At 53.3% G+C, this 11,601-nt stretch overlaps 1 protein-coding gene across 4 annotated transcripts in view; it reads right to left on the bottom strand.

The window, feature by feature from the left end:
• Positions 1-4,008: 4,008 nt before the first annotated feature.
• WSCD2 (WSC domain containing 2) overlaps positions 4,009-11,601 on the bottom strand; it is a 113,974-nt gene continuing 106,381 nt past the window's right edge. For all 4 annotated transcript variants that reach the window (XM_037004324.2, XM_037004323.2, XM_073223970.1 and 1 more), the window contains one exon: positions 4,009-6,064. In XM_037004324.2, the coding sequence (XP_036860219.2) occupies positions 5,712-6,064 (353 nt within the window). In that variant the 3' untranslated portion in view covers positions 4,009-5,711. The remainder of the gene's footprint in view (positions 6,065-11,601) is intronic.

The raw sequence follows: 11,601 nt of genomic DNA, 5'->3' as shown, positions 1-11,601 counted from the left end.
TTGCTCCACCCAGATGGACTCTCTCACTTCTGGCTGAATGTTCATTCTCCATAATTGTGTAGCAAACAACTCGGGAATATCCAAAAATCATTTTGTTGCAACAAATTGCATTGCATAATGCCTGTTCATTTCAATTAGCTGTCAGAGGTCTGAAAGAGAGATGCGTGGTCCTGCTCAGATAAATCACCACCTTTCTTTGAAATTGCATTTAAGGCAGCCAGGGTGTGGGTGGTGGATTGAGGGGATAAATATTTTATCGTTTCTTCCTCTTCAGGGTTCTGCCAGTTTGTTCTCGTTTCTGTGTTTCTCCCCCTGCACGCCGGCAGATTGCAGACAGTAAATTTGAGGGGAAATAGTAAACGTGCAAACATGATAAATAAACATGTTGCTTTCACAAGGACTGATATTATCATCCAGATTTACAGCTCTCCGCGCCTGCACGTTTTATTGCATTTGGGGAGAAGCTGAGTGGAGTTTCTGTGTTACATTGATCAACTTTCTGCCCTTCGCCCCCATCACCCCATCTGAGTCATTGAAATATCAACCTAGACTGGGACACAATTCATCTCCCTGGAACTGAATGCATCCTGACAGGAGTTTCCTTTGGGGACAGTTATTTATAGCTACAAAAGCCATCATACTGTGGGGCTCTTGTCACCTCCCTCCTCCTCTCATTTCTCTAAAATTGAATATATTTTTGTTTTCCTGGTGGGAGAAAGTGCCAAATCCATGATTTAAATCGTCCTCTCTTCCTCCGTCTCTCTCTGTGCATCTGTCTCTTTCTCTGCCTCTTTCTCCATGTCTCCATATTCCACTCTCTTCTCTCGTCTACCTTCCAGATGGGCTCTGGATGGGTCTGAGGTTCCAATCCAAGTGTTGTTACCAACTTTTGTGTCACCTGAGCAAATTGCTCCTCTTGTCTGAGCCTCTCACCACCCTCAGAGCTGTGCTTGGTCTCCCGTGTTCCGTGTCTCCAATTTACAGGGAGAATTAAATGAGATATTTATGTATGTCTCCACCTTCCCTTCCCCAGTCCCTCCCCAACTAGATGGCGAACTCTTGGGGACAGGGCGCTGTCAGCCACCATCTTTCCTCCCTCCCTGTCCTGCCCCTCTGCCCACCCCACCCCACCCCTGCCCCATGTCCTCTATCGCAGAGAAAGGACCTCCTCCTGGGGGGTCAGGGGCAAGGCCTTAGTGGCCTCTTTGCCTTCTTCCCATATAAGCCTCTCTCTGACCCCTCAACCCAAAGCGCCAGGCACTGAGCTGGTCTCGGCCAGTGCCCCCTCTCACGGGGACCACTATGGCACTGTCTTGCCCTACTCACTGTCCCCAGGCTTGCCGCCCCCTCCCCCTCCCAGCACTGGCTGCACTAGCTCAGTGGAGCCCGCACGTGCTGCAGATTGATTCTGTTGCTAGGGAAACCACTTCCGTGGTTACCAGCCCGGGTAGCATTTGTCTCACTGTGTCTGGAGCCTGCTGAGTTGCCCCAGCTCTCCAGGCCAATGAGGAAGAGGTGGTGGAAGAGGACAACAGTGTTGGGGCAGGAGTCAAGAAGAAAGGGCGCAAGAGGCAGGCCGAGGGACAGTGCACAGAGGTCAAGAGACAAGATGGAGAAACACTTGCGTAAAGAGGTAGAAATGGTGAAGGAGATAATGATAAAACAAGGGAGAGGGAGGGAGGGGGGAAGAAGACAGACTAGGAAGAAAGAGATTTAATGAGCAGGTGGAGGAAACAAGCCTCAAAGAGGGAAATTGAGACCAGGAGGCAGTGAAAAGAAAAACAGGGAGAAAGGGTGGAGGGATGGGGAGAAAACACCAGTGCAGGGGAGAAAGAGGGAAGGGGAGAGGGGCTGGGCCTCTGGGAGGAGGTGGGCCCCCACAGGACCTGCCCCCACACCCCCTTTGCCTCCCTACCCTTCTCCCCCTCCCACAGCGTCCACCAGGAATACGTGTGCAGCAGATACCAGGAGGAGATCCCAGCCCACAGCAGTTGCTGGGCCCCACCTGCTCTTGAGTCCTGGAGCCCCTGCAGACTGGAGGAAGCCAGGCACGTCCCCTGCACCGGGGGGCCACTGGGCTCAAAGCTCTCCTTCCCCTTCTGTGCCAGGGTGCTGTCACTGTGTGGACAGGACTTTTAGGAGAGGGTGCTGGCTAGCCCAGTTCTGTTACTTCCATGTGACTCAGGCTAGCCGTGGCTAGTGTGTGGGTGCACCAGTGTCCCCCTGCACAGTGGGGTTGATAATAACCTCTGGGTTGACCAGGAGCCCCCCGAATCCTTTTCCTTCTTTGACCCACCGTCATCTCCCCAAAAGCTTTCTGATCACTTACAAGTATCTGCTTGGTACCTGGTAAAATATAAACTCTTCAGGAACAGGGATTTTTATCTGTTTTGTTTCTTTGTAAAATCCTAGAAGCTAGAGCAGAGCCTAGCACACAGTAGGTGCTCCGTAAATACTTCTGAATGAATCCTGCTGCTACCTTGGTTCCTTCTGGGTCTGAAATACAGATCTGATTTAAGATGTTTGCTGAAGTATGATAAACAGGGCAGAGCCTGGCCAAAGAAGAGGGTGCTAAACTGCCCATCTCAGCCCCACCGCTGGCATGGAGGGCTGAGACCCCTTCCCCCCTGCCCTGCAGTGACCTGGGGACGGAGGAGGACAAAGCATAGATCTGAGATCTGAGCAGAGTCCGGGAAAGCCTGAAACCAGAGGCTCTGTGTCTTCTTCCCTTCTAGTCAGGGAGGAATGGATATGCGTTAGAGAAGGAAAGGAAATTGGCAGATTGGTTCAGGGTTCAACATGGCACCAGAGTCCGGGCTCCATCTGAGGTCAGGTAAGGCTCAGGCCAAGGGCCAGGTCAAGGCTCAGAGCGACCGATGTCAGGACTCCTCCAGAGCCAGAACTGGGGCTTGGTCTGCAGATGCAGGCTCAGTCCAGACACTAGCAGTATTTGTTCTCGCAAAGGTCAGGGCTCAGCCTATGACCTCAGCTGGAGTGCCGTCAATGACCAGGGTCAAAACTCACTATGGGTAGGGCCAGACTTGGGACTTTGGCAAGGGTTAAGGTTCAGTGTGGAGCTGGGGTCAGGGATCAGTGTGTGATCAAGATTAGGGCTTAGTTGTGACCCAGGATCAAGACTTCAGGATTGGGGCTCACTCTGTGACCAGGTAAAAGGTGGTTTGAGATTGCGGTCAGAGGTTAGCCTGCGGCCAGGTGAGTCATCGCCGGAGGGGGATTTCTGGAGCTCCCAAGGAGAAACCCCCTGCCCTTGGTCCTGGAACCCCTCATGCTCTCCCCTCTCTGAGCCCTTCCTTCCCCTCCCTACTTCAGAGGGCCCAGGACTCGGGGCAAAGGCCTCCTCCCCTCTCCCTCCCCTCCCTCTGCCTGACTCAGCTGCTAGCCGCCCCCTCCCCCACTGTCCACATGCCAGCGTGGGGACATTGTCCCTCCCCGGCTGGGAACAGCCCCCTCCACAGAAGCCCTTCCTTCTGGCCCCTTGTGCCCTCCCCGGCTTCCCTTCTGCACATACATGTGCACGGCACCGCACACCCAGGACCCTCTTTCTCTCATGCACCAGGCACTCCCAAATCACACAAAAGGGACCGCTCCCCTAGGTGGCCTCTTCCATACCCACGCACATACCAGAGCAGGGACACAGCTCTAGCGGTCCCTTCCTACCCACCCGCCCCCAGTTATCAAGGACGAGGACAACAGACACACTCCTGGTGCATGTGGCTCCCACCCAGGCCAGCCCTTCTCCGTCATGCCCACAGTTCCACCCAGACACATTAGAAATGGGACGGTCGCCACACCAACACAGGGACAGTCTCATGACACAGAAGGGCAGTTGAACACACACAGTTTTACACACAGTCACCCTGACACAAAAGCAGTTATACATCCCAGCACATTCTGTCTGCCTCTCACACACACAGGCACACACCAGAAAAACGTCCTGTACGCAAACTCGCCTTACACAGGAGCAGAGTTATCCTACATGCGGTAGAATTATCAACAAAACTCGCTTTTAATGATGGTGTTGACCTGAGGAATCTTCAAAGGCTTGTGGCCTGAGGTGACCACCAGCAAAGGACTGGCCCAGGTCTCGGACCCGGAGTCCCCCAGGCAGAGCTGACCTTTAAGTGGGAGGGGAGGCCACCCTGTCCCCTGCTTTGTGAAAAGAAAACTAGAAATTAGCCCTGGGGAAACAAACACTGTACAAAATACATTCAGAGCTCCTGGCTGGGCCCTGGGGTGGACCAAATCCTACAGATGAGGGGACCAGGGAAGAGGACCACAGGCCCAAACCCAAGGCCCTTCTCTTTGCATGGCCAGGTTCCAAGGGGTGGAATGTATGAGTCATATTCCTCTTAAAAAAATATATATCTTCACACTCACCTTCTCTGTAATCTCTTGGTTATTTGGGAATGAGCATTTACCTGCACCCCAGGGCTTCCGAGGGGCTGCTCCAGATAGAGTGGCAAAGATCTATACCTATGGCTTTTCCATCTACACGGTGGGAAATAGTGTAGGTGCTAGTGTATGGGCCAGATGTGAAGCCACTGGTATCCACGTGTGGGGAGGAGATGGAGTCTCAGGTCAATGCCTTCTAAGAGATGACCAGTGACTCAAGTCCTTGGCGGGGACGGGGGCCCTCTGGGGTGATGACTCAGCATCCAGGGTGCCCCATTCATCCTGCTCCTTAAAAGGCCCCCAAGGGAGGCTGGCCCTGTTGAACTATGACCAAGGGGAGGTGGATAGTCTGGGAGGGTAGTGGGGTCTCCCTTGGTCATGGCCCCACCTGATTTGGAGCACCCTTGCTCTCACCTGGATAGCAAAGGACCCACTGGCAGGGGGCAGAGGGCAGTGTAAGATCAGCATGTTGGTCCCAGGGCAGAGGTGTCCTTGGGATGCTCATTCATACTCAGATATAGCAAGTGGCCATCCTGGTGGGATAATTTTTGGTGCCTAAAGAACCCTGGAAATGGGATCAAGGGTCCCAAGAGCACTTCCTGGATACTGTGAAGGACGAAAGGGCAGAATTCCAGCCCTAGAGGTGGACAGGCAACTGGGTCATGTCTCCGAAGCATGTGCCCTGGGATGGGCTCCTGCTGCCAGTAACCCCACGGCCCTGTCAATTAGCCCGCTGTGAGCGCCACTGCCCCTCCACCCCACCCAGAACGTCAGAAACCTAGGGCCACAGAGAAACTTCCTAGCGATCTTTCTTCAGACAGAAGTGGCCTAGATCAGCCTGGGTGCCGGGGCTTCCTGGGTGGAGAATGAGGGAAGGCTGTGAATGCTCAGCCCAGAAGGGACAGAGCCTGGGCCACCTTCTTTCCCAAGGGTCCCTTTAGGTCTACATCCAGGTCCTCCACCCCTGTCGTGGGGGCCCCCTGTCTGTGGCACACCCTTTCTCCCACAAGTGGAACCCGAGTGGTGGGGACAGGGGCACAGGAGACAGGAAAGGGCCATGTGGCTGGAACTCCCCAAACCACTGTCCCCTCCATCTCCAAGGGGTGTGTGGGGAGGGTGGGGAGTCCCCGGACAGTCTCTCCCCTTGAGCCTCCTCTGTCATGCAGGAAACTCACTGAAGGCCAACAGCAGCCAAGGGGATGGTCCCCAAACCAAAGAGAGGACAGATGGGGGGCTCCCCTGGGCCCTCAAGTCCCCCACCCGGTCAGGACTCCCAGGGCCCCTTCTCCTGCCACACATCATCTGGGGCAGTAGTCGTCGGGGACGCCCGTGAGGTTCCTCGCTTTGAGGGCTGCATCCACCATCTTGATGTAGGTGGAGATGGCCTTCTGCATGTCCCCCGTATAGGGGTCGTACTCGAGCTTCCGCAGCCCGGAGCGCTTGAAGTTGCCGTCCTTCTGGCCCTCCACGCAGAGCAGCCGGTCCTCCCGGACGGCCACGCCCAGCAGGCGGATCATACGGCCCAGCTGGACGAAGAGGTCCTGCCTCAGGTCCTCGAAGTGCACCACCAGCACCTTCTTGCCAAACTTGAGCCAGTCCAGCGTGTGCGTGGCCCACCACGGGGCGTAGTTCCTCACAAACTCTGGCCACTCTGTGGGGAGACGAGGCAGGGCCCGTCAGGGGTAGGAGGGGCTCAAAGGCCGCAGGTCAGAAGGCGCTGGCCCCCCACCTCAGGGCTGCTGCCCCTGCCTGGAATGTTTCAGCCCTTCTCTTTGGGGACAATGCTTGTCTGGTACTTACTACATGCACAGACTTATATGTAAATGTATGTCTCTGTATTTTTATATTTTAATACATAACTGTTAAAATAGAATAAATATGTTAATATAGCTATCAATTCACTTATTCTTTACAATAACACTATGAGGGCAGGGATTGTCGTTTTTTTCATTTAACAGAAGAGGAAACCAGAGCACAGAGAGGTTGAGTAACTTGCTCAAGGTCACACAGCTAGTAATGGGCAGAGCCACGATTTGAAGCCAAACATCTGGCCTTCAAAGGCTGGGCTTTTAACTGCCAAATTATCCTGGGTAGTAATAGTTAACCTGTGCATAATAGTATCTATCACAGGATGATCATAGGGCCTTTGTACATAAAAGTGGGAAAAGCACATAAAGCTTTTTGGATGGTGCCCTGTACCCACTAGCTGCTCAATAAATGTTGGCTGCTATTGTGCTTATTCCATTTTCAGGTAAGATACCATCCTCCGTGACTCCCCTGTCTCCAGGAGGTGCCTCCTCTGGGTTCTCACACATGCTGTCTCCCCAACACACTGCAGGCTGAGGGCACCATGTAAGTCGGATTATTTATATTGTCATCTTTACGCCTTTCTTTCTCTCTTTACCTTTTATTGAAGTATCACATGCTATTTCGTTTTGCTGCTTGTCTATTACCTTGCCATGGGAAAAATGACATGAGGGATTGTCACCAAAATTGGGGGTGTGTGTATGGCACCGTCCAACTTGAAAACCAGGCTAGAACAAAATGTGGGAAATTCCCTGGGAAGACTTTGAGAAGACCTCAAAGACACAGTCGGCAGGCCCTGGAGCTGCCAAAACCCTACTAGGAGCCAAGCCCTGGCACTGCAGTGGGGTCCTGGAGGATGCTGGGAACACAGACACGGATTTGCAGCCTCCGTCTGAGCCCAGCTGGAGAACCGTGGGGCAGACCCTCCGAAACCCTGAAGCCAGGCCCACTGCTCCTCAGCGGGGCAACACCGCCCTGCACCTCAGGAGGGATATGGTTACCGAATGAGGGTCAGTGAGATTCCCAAGCTAGATGGGAGAGCTCAGCTGGTTCTTAATAACTAAACCCTCACTCTTTGCTGGGTGATGGGTACCCATGATCTCATTTAATCCTGACAACTACCCTGAAAGGAAAGGACTACTCGTTCATCACCAGTGAGGAAACTGAGGCTCTGAGAGGTGAAGTAACCTGCCCAAGGTCACACAGCCAGAAAGCACCATCCAGACCAGGCCTGTCTGATTCCAGGTCCCCATCTTTCCCTGGCTCCAGCAGCCTCACCCCCATTTCCTCCCACTGCCTTAAACTCAGCAGGGGCTCAATAAATGGTTGTTGAACTAAATTGAAAATCCCAACAGCCAGACTGAGATGTGATAAAGGGCTCCTCTTTCTTTGCAGAGCACATCAGAGTCTGTGGTGAGGCTCCTGCTCCCCAGTGCCCCCCTGGAACACCACGGCTGCTTGGGAAGCATTTATGCTGGTGACGAGGATATTTTTTACCCTTAAAATAGATTATTTACAATGGATCAAGCTAATTGGGCCCGCACTGTTATAATGGGTTAAGACCAGATGTATCTGAGTGATTAGAAAAAAATCTAGCATGTGTATAGTCTGTTTTACTTTGTTTTTTTCTTTAGGAATTTCTCCACTTCTAAGTCCTCTCATAGTCTCCCTGATGGCTCAGGACAACTGCTGAGCCCATGACAGAAGCCCCGGTGGCTAGAGATGATGGACACAGAGCTTGGTCACTAAGTAATACACAGATTCGGACTTCTAGGCTTGACCACTTCTGACCATCTCAAGTGTGCACTGCAGGAGGGCTGTCAGGGGTCCTCAAAGAAAAGGAAGGACCAGTTTGCACAGTGGTCAGGGTCCCCCAGATGGTGCCCCTAGCCATGGGTGCAGGTGGGATGGGGATGACAGGGTGTCCTTGCTGATTACAAACCTCCGGGGTGAGAGGGTAATGGCCTGAGCACAGAGTGCCAGGGCTGTGCTGGGCACTCTGTATGCATTATCTCATGCAGTGCTCCCGAGAAGCCCAGACAGCGGGAATTACCAGCTCTGTTTTACACGGAGAAAAGGCTCAGAAGCAGGAAGTCACGTGCCCAAGGCAACAGGGTAGGCAGGACTTGAACCCACGTCTGTCCCAGACTGACCTGGCTCCCACCCTCCTAGCAAACCTTTTAAAAGCTCCTGATCTGATCAGCCCCAACCCTCCTTGCTGCAGACCCTTGTCTCCCATGGCTCACTTCACCTTCAGGTATTGGCTGAGACTTGGGGTCTGTTCACAGATGACCTGAGAGTCAGACGCCAGCATTCAAACCTCAGAAACTCTTTACAGCGGCTGTGTGATCCGGGGACCTTACCGGATCTGCTTGCCCATCTACAAAACGGCAGTTGTGCTAAGACCTGCATCCTCCGCATGCTGTGCAGATGAAATGGAGTAAGATTTGCAAAGACCCTGGCCCCAGGCCTGGGATGCAGAAGGCGCCGATCAGTGTGAGCTGCTGTTACCATCATTCTTGATGTTGGCCCCCAGAGTCACCGAGATGCCCCACTGACCCATCGCCTTGGTCAGAGCTTCCCTCCAACACCACGTGTGACACCCACCCCACCCTCATATGGCAAAGATGCCTCACTTGAATCTCCTAAATTACTGTACTGAGAAGAATAAAAATTAAAAACAAAAGCCCTCAGTTAGCTCAGGATTCCTGGTAATTGATTGCTGCCTTCAGACTGGGTGATAAAGGCATGCTTTGGACCATTGGCAATGAGTGCTGGTTCTGCCAGAACTGTCACACACGTGAGCCTGGCAGGCCATGGGCCGGCCCCTCTTCGCTCCAACTTCTTGTCGACAGGAGGAACTGGGGCCTGATTCATAGCTGAACTGTGCTTAATTCCCTGCGGAATCATTAAACACAGTCTCTCTTTCATTAAAAGGATCCAGGACAATTCACCTTGTATAATCATATCACATAAAACTTTACTTTGGACCCTCTCCAGGGAGACTGTAAAATTAATGTTATGGAACCAAAAGCAGGGAGGGGTGAGGATTGCAAGAGCCTCAATCTAGCTATAAATGGGAGGAGAACCCCGGCAGGATGTGGTAGACACCCTCAGCAGCTGGGCGGATTTGGCTTTTAGCAGGGTGACCCTCACAGAAGCCAAGAGCATCCTAACGCAATGATTCTGAAAACTTTAAAGTGCCCACAAAGATTCTGAGGGAATCTTGTTAAAATGCAGATTCTGATTCAGTAAGGAGGAGGGGGGATGAGGTTCACTTTTCTGAAGACCCCCAGGTGAGCAACAAGGTTCTTAAAGTGGGGTTCGTAAACTGGAGCATGCATCAGAAACATATGGAGAGACTGCAAAAACAGATTGCCAGACCCCCCTCCTGGGGTCTGATTCAGCAGGTCTGGGGCGGGGCTTGGGAACTGCATTTCTAACCAGCTCCCAGGGTTACTGCGGTTGCTGGTGCAAGGTCCCTAAAGCAAAGGTCTCACACTCAAGTGCCTACAGGGGCCAGATGTCAATACGGATGACAGGAATGGTCTGGGTGGAGGCTGTCGAGGTTGGGTTCTTTGGGGAAGGTGCTCAGCCACAGCATTTGAAGACCTAGGCCAGGCCTGGGAGGGGGCACAGGACCCCTATCCCAGACCATGTGGAAGGCTCAGAGTCCCAGTACGAGATGGTGTGTGCTGGAACCCCTCCTGGCCCCTGCCACCTCTAGGCTCCACCTATTCTGACCACGGTGCACCTAAATGACCTTGGCAGGTCCCTGCCTCTCCCAGGGCCTCAGTTTCCCCATTCATACGTAGAGAATGAGTCAGTGGTTCTCAGTATGGCCTGCGCCCTGAGAGCAGCTGGGAGCTTTAAAAAAATCCAGGTTCTGTTCTAGGTATGGTCCAGGGTTGGGCCTGGGCCCTGGGATTCTCCAGCACACTCCAGGGACTGTTGCTGTGCAGCCAGGGCTGAGGACTGCTGGGTTGGGTCCTCTCCAGCTCCACCAGCAGTGTCTGCTCCCAGTGCGCCTGCCAGTTGCATTTTCTTCAGACTTCTCAGCCTGGCCCTGAGCAGTGTTCTTTTTCAGTTATTTTACAAATAAGTAAATCAGAGGCCTCATTACTCCCAGGAACAAGGGAACAAATGTCACTACCTGTCCCAGCTTCCACCCCCTCACTGAGATGGGGAGCAAGGCCAGGAAAGGACAGAGGCTCCCTTGGGTGAACTGGGAACCGAGGGTGCAGTTGGTCAGATAGGCCCAAGGGCTTTAACCAATGACATCAATGTCAAGGGTGTGATCGGTTGTGATTGGTGGATTGCTGAGTTGAGGTCACCCTACCACACTCTGGTCCTCTCTGGGGAGGGGCCAGTGCGTCAGAGCATCTGGAAGCCAGGGTTGGGGAGGCTGGAGGAGTGGGAAGCACCCCCAGGGTTGAGGCTGGATGAGGTAGGGGGCTCATATTTACAGAGCACTTACTGGGGGTCAGGGGCTCTGGGCCGGGTGATTCGCATCCATTGCGGTTCAATCTAATCATTTATCATAATGCCGTGGTTAATGGCATGGGCTCAGGAGCAAGACTAGCTGGGTTCAAACCCCAGCTCTGCTACTTCCTGGAAAAGCTTCACCCCCTTCACTTCTCTGATCTTAGCTTGTCCCATGTACAAAGTGGGATCAAAAACACTCATCAGCGTGACTCTCCATGCAGTGATGGAGATGTGGGATATAGGTGATAATTGATAAGGGACTTTGAGACCCAGGAGGGTTAATTAAAGACACGAGTCAGCAGACGCTGGGTCTGACCTCAAAGCTCTCATCACTAGCCTGGCTGCCACTCTGCACTGGGACAGTGCACCCATACCAGAGTTGACCCTCAGACCCTGATCATATTAATGAAGTTCAGTGATTGGGAACCTACACTGTCACTTCCCAGCTGTGTGACCTGGGGCAAGTCACTTAATTGCTCTGAGCCTCCCAGGCCAGCTCTTGTGAGGGTTCATTGAAATGGTTGCTCTGTAGGGGAGCTCTTAGGAGCTCATAGAGGACCTCATGGCCAATCAGCCATGGACCCCTTAGGCTGGATTCAAATTCTTAGAACCCCAATTATAGAACAACCTTTCCCCAGGGAGTGGTGGAGCTGCGGATAGAACCCAGGGGAACCTGCTTCAGAGGCTATGCCCTTAATCACTGGGCTCTGATGACAGCCTGGCTCACAGAGGCTCACACTTGTGGGTGCGGTGGGATGTGGGAAGCCCACCCGCTCAGATGCGGGCAGAGCAGCTGGAGCCTCACTCCCATGTCCCGGAGGATGCCCTCGTGGACCCCCGGCCAGAGTCAGCACTCCGGTCATTCCATGCCTGCGCGCCAGGTCCCACCCGCACCGC

The sequence above is a fragment of the Manis javanica genome, chromosome 15 (genome assembly GCF_040802235.1).
Source record: "Manis javanica isolate MJ-LG chromosome 15, MJ_LKY, whole genome shotgun sequence".
In the NCBI taxonomy this organism is placed as follows: Eukaryota; Metazoa; Chordata; class Mammalia; order Pholidota; family Manidae; genus Manis; species Manis javanica.
This window is presented reverse-complemented; position numbering and strand designations above follow the sequence as displayed.